The sequence below is a fragment of the Ascidiella aspersa genome, chromosome 4, assembly GCF_963924565.1.
Source record: "Ascidiella aspersa chromosome 4, kaAscAspe10.2, whole genome shotgun sequence".
Lineage (NCBI taxonomy): Eukaryota > Metazoa > Chordata > Ascidiacea > Phlebobranchia > Ascidiidae > Ascidiella > Ascidiella aspersa.
In genome coordinates, this window is record NC_139450.1 from 4,248,660 (window position 1) to 4,265,532 (window position 16,873).

General features: G+C 35.7%; 2 protein-coding genes across 2 annotated transcripts; one reads left to right on the forward strand and one right to left on the reverse strand.

The window, feature by feature from the left end:
• Window positions 1–1,274: 1,274 nt before the first annotated feature.
• On the forward strand, window positions 1,275–16,490 carry LOC146146733 (uncharacterized). The gene is made up of 5 exons (XM_083387008.1): window positions 1,275–1,817; window positions 2,037–2,142; window positions 2,472–2,591; window positions 16,193–16,252; window positions 16,465–16,490. The coding sequence occupies exons 1-5, from the start codon at window positions 1,728–1,730 to the stop codon at window positions 16,488–16,490; spliced, it is 402 nt and encodes a 133-aa protein (XP_083243134.1). The 5' UTR covers window positions 1,275–1,727.
• Window positions 3,211–4,135, reverse strand: LOC146146734 (uncharacterized). Its single transcript, XM_083387518.1, has one exon. It carries the CDS (start codon window positions 4,118–4,120, stop codon window positions 3,293–3,295), a length of 828 nt encoding a protein of 275 aa, XP_083243644.1. The 5' UTR covers window positions 4,121–4,135; the 3' UTR covers window positions 3,211–3,292.
• Window positions 16,491–16,873: the final 383 nt, after the last annotated feature.

A 16,873-nucleotide genomic window follows, 5' to 3' on the forward strand; every position in this document is an offset into this window, starting at 1 on the left:
AGAGATAAATGTTGTGCGTAGGTCTGGAATGGAATACTTTTATTTTGGACTAGATTTTCAATTAACAGAAGTGATTTAAGCAGCATGTTGATTTACAATCGAGTTGCCTGAATGTAGTTGAACTGTCTTTAAACATAGATGGGTTACCTATTTTTAAAACAAGTGTTTCTGGCCAATACTTTGTTCGGTTGTAAATATAGGTAAAGCAACCGTTTTTCCAATTGCTATTGCCTATGGTTCTTCTAAACCTACTAATCTGGACTTTTTATTGGAAACTATAGATGATTTAAAATTACTCATTACAAATGGTATCACTGTTAATAAGTGTCATATTGGGGTTGTTTTGCACAGTGTCGTATGTGATGCACCAGCACGCTGTATGGTTAAATGTACGAAAAGTTTTTCTGGTTATTATGGTCACTTTGCACACAAGCTTTTAGTTAATTTTGTTTCGAAATGTTCTTCAATTTATGGTGATGAATTCTATGTATACAATGTACATAGTTTGACCCACTTGGCAGTGGAAGCCAGGAACTTTAAATCTTTGGAAATGTGCAGTGCTTTTAAATTTGAAAATTATATGCAGAAGCTAAAAAAGTTGATTCGTTTAGAAAAGAGTCCACTTATTCAAGTCATAAAACGAATAAAAGAAGAAAAAATCTTTACTATTCCTAACGTTTCCAAGTTAAACTGTTTGTCTCAGTTTTATCCTGACAATACATTTATTATAATCACTAGTTCAAATAACCGATGTGTTGAAATAATCGATATATATAATTCTGATAAAGTTCAAAATTATAAGTGCAGGGTGTATACTAATTTGCAGTCAATCTTCACTTATCCGTGTGACTCTTCTGTGATAGGTGCTTACTGTGGTTATTTTTGTAACACCTATATTGAATATTTTCCTTCAGATGTCTTAAAGTGCAAAGCTATTTGTTTTAAGAACAACAAAAAACTATATTTTTTAGCCATACTTCATGACGAAGCTTAGATAAACCATTCTATTTTTGTGACAAAAGCATATTGTTCTCAAACTTTACACAATGTAGCATGATAATAAATTGCAAAGCCAAAAAGGTTGAGTAGATCGACATCATCAGAGAACTTTGGGTTTGCAAAAATCAACCTTATGATCGGAATGTTGCAGAAGATGGCTGTAGACCTCTGATTTCTCATTGGCTCTGTGTTCTTTGACCCTTGTCAATTGCTTCTCTGTCACATTAACTGAAGATGATACAAGCTTGTATCGAAACGTCTTAATAATCAATAAGATCGCGATCAACTTTACCTTTTTGGCTATGCAATTTATTATCAAGCTACATTACAGATCTGAGCATAGTGTACCCATTTACACAATGTGTCATGAAACTTTCAATAACTTTATAAAATAATGTTTTACAATTAGATATTCAAGCATACTATGCCTAAATATACACTACAGGTTAACTGCCAATATTATAGTAATTAACTTCTTGCGTATAATATTAAAATTTATAATTGTATTTTTATTGTTATGTTATGTTGTTAATGTTAGTCTGCTGTAAGTTGTGAGGATCACTTGTGTAATCATTCAAGCCCTAATAACAAAACTGTACGTTCCTTAAATATCAGTGCTTGTGTTTTAGTATACCTATAAATCAATAACATTATAATTAAACCTTGAATTAATCTTACTCACACTAATGTGCAACCTTTAATCAATACCAGGTAAAATTAACTTGAAAATGGAGCTGCCCTTTTCGGTTGTAGAGTTTATTGAAGAAGGAAGCGTAGACATTGTGCCATCAACTTGGATTGTGCAAAGAAATGAGCAGGTTTTTTTCTGTTTTAAGTTTTACTTAGATAACTGTTAAATCACATACACATTCAAAGGTGAAATGTAGGTAAATTTTTTGGGAGTTGACGGAGATGTTGCATGATTTTGACACCATAAGATTTGTGTAGAATAATTTATATACTTTTTAGTACAGTTTTACACCTAAATATCTATTTTAGCTAATATTAGCGCATTTTAAATTATGCAAACATTTTAGTTTAAATCCTACTGGCCAAACAGCTCTCCTAGGCAAAAAGCAAAACGATTGGAAACACCAGACCCTAATTGGAAGTTGTTCAATGTTCGAATTTTTAAGTTTGCAGGTAAATTATTAGTTTGTATGTTTGATGTATTATTGATGCCTGACCGTGGTGTGAAAGTTATTATTTCAGCATTTGTTTATTTTAAATATCTGTTTTTATACATGTTGTCAAATAATAATTTTTGCATAATTTTGTTTTGAGTCTTTACCATTATATTTTTCATTGTGATTAGTGGTTTATAAAACTGTGGGTAACTATAGATTCTCAAGTGTGCATTTTAGACCCTTTCTGTAATTTTTGAAACTAGTCCATTTATTTGAAAAGGGTGTACAAGCATTATCATATTGCTGTGTAACCTCAGATTTCAATAATATTACTTTTTTCCACAGATAGCTTTGAAAAAGCTCAAAAATTGTGCACTAAGGCTGTAGAGACGTCAAATTTAGAAAGTGATGATGAAGTCCCAAGTAGGCGTTTAAGAGTACAAAGTCCAATTAGTTTTCTAGAAGGTATTAATAGTTTTGCTTTATGTTTTTGCCTGTGTTGTAACATGAATAAAATCTTTTATCAATAACAAATTTGGTTGAAAATGTTTTGATAAACACTTTGAAAATGTTTTGATAAACTCAAAATATGTACATTGTGTTATAGAATTTTAAGCAGGGCTGGGGAGCCACCATAAAATAGCATTGGCTCCGGCTCCAGCTCCGGAGCCATCAGGCACTTGTCCAATAGCTCCAGCTCCGGAGTCGTCAAACTCATATCCTTTAGCTCCGGCTCCAGCTCCGGAGCCATCAAACACACACCCAATGACTCCGGCTCCAGCTCCGGAGCCACCAGTCACTTATCCAATGGATTCAGATCTATAGGCATACAATTTTGAAAGCTGCTTTCGTCCTGGCTATATTAAATATGTTTTGTAGGATTTTACACAATAAAATACATCAGTTTAGTAGTTTGCTTTGTATCAATTTCAAATTCTGTTAAAAAAAGAAGCAGTTTACATTAAATTAGGAAAAAATCCTACTCTTGAATGAACTCTTTGTTACTCAATATCAAAAAATCATGAATCACTAATTCCAACACTAACGAAAATGTAATAAAAAAATTAAACAAGAGCAATGAAAGTTTAAAAACGAATAAAATGTAGGCTTTATAGTGCTCGTACTGTTAAACATACCGCTAATAATTGTTTCAGTTAAAACAAGGTTTATCGCACTAAATTTGATCTCAGAAACAAAATGGCTTCCAGCAAATCCTCCCTCATTGAAGCTCTAAGGTCAGACCGAATAATACGCAGAGCTGAAAACAACCGTTCCACACTAACTTGAGTAGGAGGAAGAGCAGTTACAGTGTAGGCAACCTTCTTAACATTTTCTGGATAGTGCTCTATTGCTTGAAGAACACTAAGTTTAGAGGACCGGTCAATCTTTTCCAATTCAATTAATGACTTTTCAAAGCATGCTTTAAATGCAGCTTCTGGATTTGGTTCTTCTCTTTCATTTGCAAGGCGCTGCCTTTTAGCCTGTTTATCCAGATGCTTTTCAAAATCAAACGAATCGTCAGATAGAGAAACTGTTGAGGATGTTTCATGTTCACTCAATGAAGATGTGGCATTTTCACATGTTTCGTTTGTTCTTGAGAATTGATGCATACGAAAGGCTATATCAACTAATGCACGTTTGCCTCTTAGTGCTTGTTCCCTGTTTAAGGTTATTCTGTACATAGGATCAACATATATCGCCGACAAAAGCACATCATTGTTCATAAGTTTTGTCTCCCGGTGTTGCATTGAGGTCCTGATTGCATCAGCTAACTTTCCACCAATTTGGGAAAGCTTAAAAATGAGTGTCTTCCACTCTTTGTAGAAAGAGCCTGGTGTTAAATGTGCAGATTGCATTCGTTTTGTTGCAAGGAAAGGGTGTCGTAGCAATTCTTCCAGCTGTTTGATTTCATTCCATTGATTTTCTGTTAAAGTGATATTAGGGTGTGCCAGATCCAGTAAACTGTTCTTTAATTCTAATAAACGTTGAATCATGAGATAGGTACTGCCCCACCTTGTTGCTTGGTCGATAATTGCACCTTTTTTCAATTTCCGTTTTAGAATTGCATCTATCTTGGGTGTCCTGGCTGTTATAGCAATTTGACGAACTTTACTAATAAATCTATCCATATATTTGTCCTTAAGGCCATCTCTCACAGCTAACTGCAGTGTGTGAACTGCACAACGCATATGAGCTGTTTTTGAATAATCTGACATTCCTGGCAGACACAAAACACTATTCAATACTTCATCTAAATCACTATTATTTTCATCGGCTTCACTTTCTGCTAAAACTCCCCTTATGCTACTGGTTTCACCCATCTCAACTTCAGTTAAAACATCCAACTCAAAGCTGTCTTCTTCAATCTCAGCTTCTGTTAAAATATTTGATTCATTGTATTTTTCGATTGAACTTGCCATGTTTGAAGCGTTATCAGTAACAATGGCTAAAATTTGTTGTTTTGTCAAATTAAATTCTTTGAGAACAGTTTCAAGTGTGTACTGAAGAAAATCACTGTTGTGTTGTGCTCGAGTATCGCGAACTGCCAGCGTTTGAATATCTAGCCTGTTGTTGGAATTAACAAACTGCACATTTATTGCAAGATAGTTAACTCTGTGCCTTGTGCAGCCATCCATCTTAAGAAAGACAAATTTGTCTCTTAGTTCTTCTTTTAATACCTTTTTTGGATCTGCTGCTGCCCTTATAACCATCTTTCTAATTTCATGCCTTTCCAAAGACACTCCAAGTTTACCTGCCAGTTCTCCATTTAATCCTTTAAAACCTCTTGAAGAAAAGAAAGTTAGTGGAATACTATTTTCTACCACCATTTCAATAATATGTTGTTTAAACTTATTCTTCGTCATTGATACAGTAACTTTTTCATTTGAAAAAAAATTATGAATCGTTTCTCTTGACATTCCTTTATCTTTTAAGGATTGATTTCCAGACCCTGCACAGCTATTTTCAGAGTCTTGGCCATCCATTTTCTGGTAAACCTCTGGATGATTTCTTTCTAGATGTCTTTTCAAGTTGAAAGTTTTTCCTACTAATTTGGCACTGCAAATGGTTTCACTCACCTTGACTTGACAAATGAAACATCCTGACATATCACATTTTAAAAAATATTTAAAGACTGCAGACTTCTTTCTTTTAGCCATTTTACATATACGCTACTATGTCTAGATTTCTGAAAAATAAAACGTAAAATTAGCTACACTAGGATAAAACAGATACAGAAATCAAGACCAAAAGCTAGCCAACACACTAGCTAAACGAAGAAATTTCAAAGGCAAAAAAAACATATTTAGCCTCATTTTTTTAGAAAAAAAATTTTACCACAACAATAAGAATGATCTATATTTACAAAATAAAAATTAAAAAATTAAAAATTAAAAAAAATATTAATATTCAAAATTAATATTCGCAACAATTTTTAATAAAAAATAATTTACGCAACTAGAGACCAACAAAATCGCATAGCGCTTGATAATACCTTTCCAACGATGCCACACATGACTCGGTAAAAGTTGAGGCCATACGCTTTTATCGTCGATAACCGATCCTAAAATTCATAAGCGATCGCGGTAATTTTTAAACGCCCGTCACTTGCCCAATTTAAAGTGCAAGTGAACGAAATTTTATCAAGACATTTCTACAAACCTTATAATGCCATAGAAAGAAAAAATAGTAAAAAATTTTAATGTTGAAAATATTTCAAATTTAGCATTTGTTATGCGTAATATCGAGTTTTTTCATCCCACCAACATCCGACCAAAAAAGACCCAAAAATCAATTTACGCAACTAGAGACCAACAAAATCGCATAGCGCTTGATAATACCTTTCCAACGATGCCACACATGACTCGGTAAAAGTTGAGGCCATACGCTTTTATCGTCGATAACCGATCCTAAAATTCATAAGCGATCGCGGTAATTTTTAAACGCCCGTCACTTGCCCAATTTAAAGTGCAAGTGAACGAAATTTTATCAAGACATTTCTACAAACCTTATAATGCCATAGAAAGAAAAAATAGTAAAAAATTTCAATGTTGAAAATATTTCAAATTTAGCATTTGTTATGCGTAATATCGAGTTTTTCATCCCACCAACATCCGACCAAAAAAGACCCAAAAATCAATTTACGCAACTAGAGACCAACAAAATCGCATAGCGCTTGATAATACCTTTCCAACGATGCCACACGTGACTCGGTAAAAGTTGAGGCCATACGCTTTTATCGTCGATAACCGATCCTAAAATTCATAAGCGATCGCGGTAATTTTTAAACGCCCGTCACTTGCCCAATTTAAAGTGCAAGTGAACGAAATTTTATCAAGACATTTCTACAAACCTTATAATGCCATAGAAAGAAAAAATAGTAAAAAATTTCAATGTTGAAAATATTTCAAATTTAGCATTTGTTATGCGTAATATCGAGTTTTTTCATCCCACCAACATCCGACCAAAAAAGACCCAAAAATCAATTTACGCAACTAGAGACCAACAAAATCGCATAGCGCTTGATAATACCTTTCCAACGATGCCACACATGACTCGGTAAAAGTTGAGGCCATACGCTTTTATCGTCGATAACCGATCCTAAAATTCATAAGCTATCGCGGTAATTTTTAAACGCCCGTCACTTGCCTATTGTTCGAAATGATTTCAATAATCTCATATAGTTTTAAGAAAAAATGCCTTTGTTCTAACAACGTCCTCGCATTCATTGTCATTCTTTACGCTTTTAAAAGTCTTTGCGCCGGCTATTGTTCCCGGGGTAAAGGGCTGTTATCTTTTCGCACCAATTTCTAGAACCAAACATGTAAAGCGAGAAAAGATTCTAGGAATGTTCTCTTTAAAAACTAGGTTTTGCTGTTGATAATTCAAATAGCGAAAAAGTTGTGAACATTTGCTTGTAAAACGAAATCGATATATTCAGGGGTTGTACTAGCGTGAAATAGTATTTTGATGTATACCGTTATTTTAATCCTTAGTTTTCCAGGTTGAGTATGCGCCATATCGCAATTTTCTTTAATAGGAGCTTCTTACTCAATACAGAAGACAGTTTACTTAAACTAAAAAAGTCAGTTGCACATTGTAATTTAAGCATGATTTTTGTAATTGTTTGAAATTAGAAATAGTACATACTAGAATGATGAAATAAAATTTAAAATCATAAAAAATATTTAAAAGTTAGATTAGAATGAATTTCCTGGGTTTAAATGTATATTAAGTCTAAAATGTGAATTGCCAGTTCAAAATATGTTTTACCTTAGGTAAGATTTTGGGTCAAGATGTCGTATTCCTATTTTTAAGACCAGATCCAAAAATATGTTTAATATTTCTGGTATTTTAGAGTTTTAACTTGGTTCAGCCTAGTTGTTTACCCAAAGTTGTTTACCCAAAGTTGTTTACTCCGAAGTTGTTTACCAGTTTTTAATTTGTTTGTTAGCATGGTCGGTATCAGCGACTGATCGGCCCGCTCGGGCTCAAGCGCCTGTAATCAATGGCTCAAGCAATCAACGAGACGCCTTCCATATAACGCGTGTGTAAGTACGTTTCTAATTCTAGTCTTTACGACATTCTCTACAGTGCAAATATACTGTCAAAATATTCAAAGATCATTACTCTTACTAATCAAGAATGTATATTCAAACCGACGAAAGTACTTTCCGCTGGAGCAAGGTAAGAGTAAAATGAAATTTGTATTATTATTTTCTTAAAGTAATTTACATTTTAAAAGTAGCTTACATCCTGTTATTTATCACAGGTTAGAGCCTTAGTTAAAGGTATTCGGCCTCCAGTGAAGTCCTATGGCAGAGGAATTTGCGGGAAGCAAGTGAGCTGGAAGGTTCCTTTACCGAGCTCCCGCAAACGGCTCCTCTATGTTTCCGACAGCAATGCTCGGAACTTGGTTGAGCCCTGCCTCGTAAGGCCATCGTCCAACTTTGCGTTCGACGTTTGTGGCCTCAGTATTCCCGGGGGTACCACCAGGCATGGTATTACCGAGCTGTCAAACAGCCGAATACTGGATGGAGTTGCTGCCGTCGTTATTGGCCTTGGCACTAACGACGTGGTCAACAGCAGCCCGGAGGAAGCATCAGCCTATCCTTCGAGGTATTGTTTGATAATGTTTTATAAGTTTACCCTATAGACTTATTTCTTTTTACTATATTTCCTTTTAGACTTATTTCTGAGATCTTGGAGGATACGAGAGCGCTGATCCGCCTCACTAAAGTGTTGTATCCAGGAGCGAAGGTTGTTACACGTTTCTTAATGTGTAGTTTTAGTGTGTAGACAGTTTTTCATATACAACTAATCATTGTAATTTGTTGCACTTAGATCTTCCACACCGGAGTGCTGCCCCAGTTGACGCCCCAGGGCTGCATGGTGCAGCAGCTGAACAGCGCGATGAGGATCGGCGTCGAGGAAGAAGGGGCGGAGTTCCTCGGCCTGGACGTCCCCTTCGCAAATGGGAAGTGGTCCGACAAACTCCATATTTCCTTGAGTGCTCTCCGTGTTTATTTTTTACAGATTGAAGAGAGAGTCACCAGGATCTTGGCCGAGGAGGAGAAGAGAGCTGTCCCGATCCCCCTGATGCGGGCCCTCAGCAACTTTCCGACTCTTCCCACAACGGAGGCCCCGATTCCCCTGATGCGGACCCTCAGCAACTTCCCAGCTCTTCCCACAACGGAGGTGAGAGTATTTGCTTGTATATGTGGTTTTTAACACAATTTTATTTTTTACGTTTTGTGTGTGAAAGCGATTATAGTACATTATAAACTTAAATATCCCTATTTCAGGTGTGTCACAAGACGACCATGGAGGTAGATGTCGTGCGCACCACACAAAGTGCTGTTTCGCCTGTGGTAAGTGAAGCAAATATATTTTACCTATCTTTTTTGCAAATATTTGATGATAATTTTCGTATTTGCAGATCTTTCCGAAGGCATTTAGAGGAAGCACCCCTGTTTCGTCGATGCTGGAATTTGGTTTTTCCGCAAATGAGGTAGGTCTTAAGATAACAAATTAATTCAACTTTATGCTATTCAAAATTATATTTCTTAAAGGGGAAGAGCGGGGAGTGGAAAATCATGGCAACGAGAAAGCCAGTGGCATCGATCGTCGGGGCCAAGAAGGACCTCCAGCCTGCAGTAAGCGATTTTGTAAAATCTTTATCATTTATCAATACTTAGTTAAGTTGGACCTTCAAACGGAATTTTTTTGTAGACGACCGTTGGAGCACGGGTGTCGGCTCCATCGAGCAGTTGGCTCAAAAAGGTCGTCCCTAAGCCTGCGGTAAGTGATGCTGTAAAGGTTTTTTCAATACTTGTTTGAGTTGGACTTTTAAACAAAATTTACTTGTAGAGTGATGAAGATGAGTGGACTATCGTAGGATCACGAAAGTTCACTCGATCGAGCAGCAGGATTAAAAAGGTGGACCCCAAGCCTGTGGTAAGTATTGTTGCAAAACTCTTTCAATACTTGCTAGATTTGATGCTCTAACGCAGTTTATTTAAAGACGACTGTTGGAAAACTTCCTTCGTTTCCATTGAGCAGCGGGCTCAAAAAGGTGGATCCCAAGCCTGCAGTAAGTATTGTTGCAAAACTCTTTCAATACTCGCTAGATTTGATGCTCTAACGCAGTTTATTTACAGACGTCCGTTGGAAAACTTCCTTCGTTTCCATCGAGCAGCGGGCTCAAAAAGGTGGATCCCAAGCCTGCGGTAAGTATTGTTGCAAAACTCTTTCAATACTCGCTAGATTTGATGCTCTAACGCAGTTTATTTACAGACGACCGTTGGAAAACTTCCTTCGTTTCCATCGAGCAGCGGGCTCAAAAAGGTGGATCCCAAGCCTGCGGTAAGTATTGTTGCAAAACTCTTTCAACACTCGCTAGATTTGATGCTCTAACGCAGTTTATTTACAGACGACCGTTGGAAAACTTCCTTCGTTTCCATCGAGCAGCGGGCTCAAAAAGTTGGATCCCAAGCCTGCGGTAAGTATTGTTGCAAAACTCTTTCAATACTCGCTAGATTTGATGCTCTAACGCAGTTTATTTACAGACGACCGTTGGAAAACTTCCTTCGTTTCCATCGAGCAGCGGGCTCAAAAAGGTGGATCCCAAGCCTGCGGTAAGTATTGTTGCAAAACTCTTTCAACACTCGCTAGATTTGATGCTCTAACGCAGTTTATTTACAGACGACCGTTGGAAAACTTCCTTCGTTTCCATCGAGCAGCGGGCTCAAAAAGGTGGATCCCAAGCCTGCGGTAAGTATTGTTGCAAAACTCTTTCAATACTCGCTAGATTTGATGCTCTAACGCAGTTTATTTACAGACGACCGTTGGAAAACTTCCTTCGTTTCCATCGAGCAGCGGGCTCAAAAAGGTGGATCCCAAGCCTGCGGTAAGTATTGTTGCAAAACTCTTTCAATACTCGCTAGATTTGATGCTCTAACGCAGTTTATTTACAGACGATCGTTGGAGCACGGGCATCTACTCCTTCAACCAGCGGGCAAGCGAAAGAGGTATTAACCCCAGCGGTAAGTGTATATTTTTGCGAAACGTTTAGTGGTCAAAACAATTTGTGGTCGATCATCTAACTATATTTTCTTGTAGAAGACCGTAGGAGCACGGACATCTGCTTCTTCAACCAGCGGGCCAAAGAAAGTAGTATCCAATCCTGTGGTAAGTGTTGTTGAAAATAACATCCACATTGTGACCTTGGTTTTATCAACGTATTTATTTTTTTGCAGCCAAAGCAACGAATTTATGGTGGGGCACGTATGGTAGAAAAGTCGGATGATAAAATTAAATTAATAAAAAGCGCAATTGATACGTTTGATTTTGACCGTTCGTGCAGTGCTAGTTGGATAACTTTGGTAGGCAAATTAAAAAAACGAAAAATGGCGAAAAAAGAGATTAGGTGCGAAGTTCGTAGTCTACAAAATTTTTTTGCGCAGCATGCTGACGAGTTTAGTGAAAATCAAGGTAATGAGAGTTTGTCAGTTCAGTGTGATAAAAATAGTGGCGCTGTGTTTTGTGCAGACAGTTGCGGTAGTAGCAATGGTGCTTTGTTGAATGTTGAGGATGTGTCTCGTATGGATATTGTAAAAAACGTGGTGAAAAGTAAGAGTCTTGACGTTAAGCAGAATGATAAAATAAAATTGATAAAGAGCGCAATTGAATCTTTTAATTTTGATCGTTCGTGCGGTGCTAGCTGGAAAATTTTAGTTGGCAAATTGAAAAAACGAAAAATGTCGAAGAAGGAGATTAGGGATGAAGTTCGTGGTCTACAGAATTTTTTTGCGCAACATGCTAACGAGTTTAGTGGAATTCGTGATTTGTCAGTTGAATGTGATAAAACTAGTGGCGATGTGTTTTGTGAAGACAGTTGCGGTAGTAGCAGTGGTGCTTCGGTTGTTGAAATTAGTGAAGATGAGTTTTGTAGTGAACCATTGTTGTGTGAGAGTCCAGTTGATCAATTGTCGTCGTTTGACGAAAATGAACCAGCTTTGTCTAACAGCATTAGTTGCGAGTTTTGGACTCCTGACACTAAAATATCGCTATTTTTTCTTTCTATGGCATTATAAGGTTTGTAGAAATGTCTTGATAAAATTTCGTTCACTTGCACTTTAAATTGGGCAAGTGACGGGCGTTTAAAAATTACCGCGATCGCTTATGAATTTTAGGATCGGTTATCGACGATAAAAGCGTATGGCCTCAACTTTTACCGAGTCATGTGTGGCATCGTTGGAAAGGTATTATCAAGCGCTATGCGATTTTGTTGGTCTCTAGTTGCGTAAATTGATTTTTGGGTCTTTTTTGGTCGGATGTTGGTGGGATGAAAAAACTCGATATTACGCATAACAAATGCTAAATTTGAAATATTTTCAACATTAAAATTTTTTACTATTTTTTCTTTCTATGGCATTATAAGGTTTGTAGAAATGTCTTGATAAAATTTCGTTCACTTGCACTTTAAATTGGGCAAGTGACGGGCGTTTAAAAATTACCGCGATCGCTTATGAATTTTAGGATCGGTTATCGACGATAAAAGCGTATGGCCTCAACTTTTACCGAGTCATGTGTGGCATCGTTGGAAAGGTATTATCAAGCGCTATGCGATTTTGTTGGTCTCTAGTTGCGTAAATTGATTTTTGGGTCTTTTTTGGTCGGATGTTGGTGGGATGAAAAAACTCGATATTACGCATAACAAATGCTAAATTTGAAATATTTTCAACATTAAAATTTTTTACTATTTTTTCTTTCTATGGCATTATAAGGTTTGTAGAAATGTCTTGATAAAATTTCGTTCACTTGCACTTTAAATTGGGCAAGTGACGGGCGTTTAAAAATTACCGCGATCGCTTATGAATTTTAGGATCGGTTATCGACGATAAAAGCGTATGGCCTCAACTTTTACCGAGTCATGTGTGGCATCGTTGGAAAGGTATTATCAAGCGCTATGCGATTTTGTTGGTCTCTAGTTGCGTAAATTGATTTTTGGGTCTTTTTTGGTCGGATGTTGGTGGGATGAAAAAACTCGATATTACGCATAACAAATGCTAAATTTGAAATATTTTCAACATTAAAATTTTTTACTATTTTTTCTTTCTATGGCATTATAAGGTTTGTAGAAATGTCTTGATAAAATTTCGTTCACTTGCACTTTAAATTGGGCAAGTGACGGGCGTTTAAAAATTACCGCGATCGCTTATGAATTTTAGGATCGGTTATCGACGATAAAAGCGTATGGCCTCAACTTTTACCGAGTCATGTGTGGCATCGTTGGAAAGGTATTATCAAGCGCTATGCGATTTTGTTGGTCTCTAGTTGCGTAAATTGATTTTTGGGTCTTTTTTGGTCGGATGTTGGTGGGATGAAAAAACTCGATATTACGCATAACAAATGCTAAATTTGAAATATTTTCAACATTGAAATTTTTTACTATTTTTTCTTTCTATGGCATTATAAGGTTTGTAGAAATGTCTTGATAAAATTTCGTTCACTTGCACTTTAAATTGGGCAAGTGACGGGCGTTTAAAAATTACCGCGATCGCTTATGAATTTTAGGATCGGTTATCGACGATAAAAGCGTATGGCCTCAACTTTTACCGAGTCATGTGTGGCATCGTTGGAAAGGTATTATCAAGCGCTATGCGATTTTGTTGGTCTCTAGTTGCGTAAATTGATTTTTGGGTCTTTTTTGGTCGGATGTTGGTGGGATGAAAAAACTCGATATTACGCATAACAAATGCTAAATTTGAAATATTTTCAACATTAAAATTTTTTACTATTTTTTCTTTCTATGGCATTATAAGGTTTGTAGAAATGTCTTGATAAAATTTCGTTCACTTGCACTTTAAATTGGGCAAGTGACGGGCGTTTAAAAATTACCGCGATCGCTTATGAATTTTAGGATCGGTTATCGACGATAAAAGCGTATGGCCTCAACTTTTACCGAGTCATGTGTGGCATCGTTGGAAAGGTATTATCAAGCGCTATGCGATTTTGTTGGTCTCTAGTTGCGTAAATTATTTTTTATTAAAAATTGTTGCGAATATTAATTTTGAATATTAATATTTTTTTTAATTTTTAATTTTTTAATTTTTATTTTGTAAATATAGATCATTCTTATTGTTGTGGTAAAATTTTTTTTCTAAAAAAATGAGGCTAAATATGTTTTTTTTGCCTTTGAAATTTCTTCGTTTAGCTAGTGTGTTGGCTAGCTTTTGGTGAAATCAAGTTGCCTTAACACAGTGGTTATCAAACTGTTTTTCTTTGGAACAAGTCAACGCCTTTGGAATAACAATCTGTTGGATTTGATTGTCACCAACAATGGTCTTTTTGTGCAAACAAAGCCCATTTTACAACAAAGCCCATTTTATTTATTGTTTTTAAAAATTATAATCAACTGCTGCAGATTTTTGGAGCAATAATTTCAAATACAGATATCATGGAATAATAATATCTGCAAGGATTTTATTACCACAATAGAGTTTAAAACGAATTAATTGTGTGACGCCCTGTGTAAGTTCACTGTAGTGAGCCCTTTTTTAGCATTATATCCTGTTTGTCTTGTGCATTGTCTGTACTGAAGTTAACATTAATATTTTAATGTGTCGCAACACGTCAGCACATCAAATTAATTCTTTGTTTTATCGCCTTAATGTTGCGTCATGAAAGTTTTTGTTTAAATTCGATTGCCGATATCTCTTGCTAGAGTTTGCAACGAATGCCTTGTTACACCAATTTTTATGCGTCAGAGCTGTATGTGATGTTACGTATATCCGTTTAATGTGAGCGCTTTGTTTTGAAATTCGCCTTATTGTCAACAATCCATTATTTTTAGATCGAAGCGCTTTTGTTCAAGCCATATTTGGACAAAAATATTATTTCCGTCTATAAGAGTCGAGAGAAAAAGGTTTAGACCACGCCTTGTTATCACGTGATATTTTGTTAAGTATTATAAGAATTAATGACGTAAATCTTTCTTTATCGCAGAAATTTTCTTAACTGATTCTCGTCTATAAATAGCGTGTTCAATCAATATAAACAAGAAGAGAGAGAGGGAGAGAGAGATGAGGTTTTTATAGCTTCTACTCAGACAGCAAACTTGAGTGCTTTTGTGACTGAACCAGAAGAGAGGCTTTTTCAGCTTTGACTGAAGACAGCAAAATTGACTGTTCATGTATCTGAACTAAAAGAAAGAATTGGACCTGTCTGGCCTCACGAAGACAGGCCATCTCAAATCTTGTAGGAGTGTGGTCGATTCATCTTGGCAATTATATAAATGAAGACTCATTAATCTGCCATACCCCCACAAATGTAATTCTTAGAACAGAAATTTAACTCTCTATTATAAGCTCTATGGCCTCTATAATTCCCTTTTGTACCTCTTTGCAATATATATCATGACAGACAACCAGAAGAGATTAATATTGTGACACAAATTTCTCCATACGAGTTACAAAATCCCCCCTCCCCCCTTTATATTTTATATCAGTTTACAGTAAACTTGCTTTATTTCAAACCAAGGCCAGTTTTCAAAAATTGCTTTTGGCTAACTAATATTGGAGATGGAACAAAATGTAATTTCGTAGCTTTATCCCCTCAAATTGAAAAATGGCTCCGGCTCCGGCTCCAGCTCCACATAAAATAATAAAACTGGCTCCGGCTCCGGCTCCAGCTCCACAAAAATAATAAAAATGGCTCCAGCTCCAGCTCCGGCTCCAGAGAAAATGCTTAGCTCCGGGCTCCAGCTCCGGCTCCGGCTCCCCAGCCCTGATTTTAAGGTGTGTTTATATTTATATAAATCCATAATCTTTTGCTTACTTTTTGTAGTGGAATTTGACAAACAAAAAGAAATACCAGAAGATGAAAATAATGGTCAGTAGAAATATAAAATTTAAGTTTTTACAATTTTTTTTAACCATGATAGGTTGACTTTTTTAAGAATTGGGTACCATAAAATAAGATGTATGATAATGAAGGATTGGAACCAATATTCTATGCCAAATCATAGTAGTATTGGTGGTACTTGTCCGATACCAAATTAAAATAGGCATTTAGCGATGCCCCTATGCAGCCATTTAACTTGAATAACTTTGACAGTAAAAAAAACTATTTTTAATTGTGTTGACCATCGGCATTTGCACTCTTATCTTTTATTTTTTCATAACATGGCCAGTGATCATTATTTTTTTTAAGTCTCTACTTGTAAATTTATTTCATAAAAATATGTAAATTTATTTCATAAAAATATGTGGAAACCCCAGAGTAATAATTCAATTTGTAACCAGATCTTAGACCGCTGTACCTTTTATCCAAAATTTATGCATTGGTATGGCATTGAAATAACACGAATACAACAGATCTGTCTGCTAGAAGTGTTTCTATATCCAAAAACTGTGTGCCAATTTGGCCTTTCACTCCTGCATCAATTTTTCCATGTTGGTTTTCTTGATATTTAAATTAGGTTGAATGTTTTTGCACTCTGGATTAAAAATTTTTCATGTTATTTTCTAATGTTAAATTGCTAATTTAGAGTTATTTTAAATCAGAAATGGATGATAGTTGTGCGTCACAACAAAAGGCAACTACTCAAGAGGAAAGACTAAATGGTAAATTTATTGTTTGTATAACACTTTTAAGGAAAATGTAATTTTTTATACAGCTTAGTGCAGTGGTTACAAACCTTTTTCTCCTGTGCACCATTTTAGTCGATATTCAAATATAATTCCCCCTTACAAATTAAGTTTGCTAAAATATTGTTTACATTAATATTTTAATGTAATTCTTACAACAGAAATTAAACTCTTGATTATATCTCTAGATATGATGTCACAAATCATCAAGTGACCTAGACTTGCAAATTAATAATTCGTAAACAAGTGCAAAGCTTTATCTTTTTTCTTTTCTCGAAATTTCTTTGAGTATCCACTTTAAATCAATTATACAAGAACTTTCATTTTTTTAGCTCATATATAGCGAATGCAGCAATAACACATAACACAAATTCCCCCCTAGTGATTCAGTCCATTGTTGCAAATTGCAGTTATATATTAAGCTGTAAGTGCTTAGATACACACCTTAAAATGTAATTCTGTTATTATTTCCTTGACAAAAACATAGAAATTGGGAAGAATTACTAAGCGCGTCCATGCCACCCAACAACTTAAGAAATGGTCTCCTTTTAAATTTCTGTAAACTTATATTCTTTTATGGGATGAACCCTTTTCAAG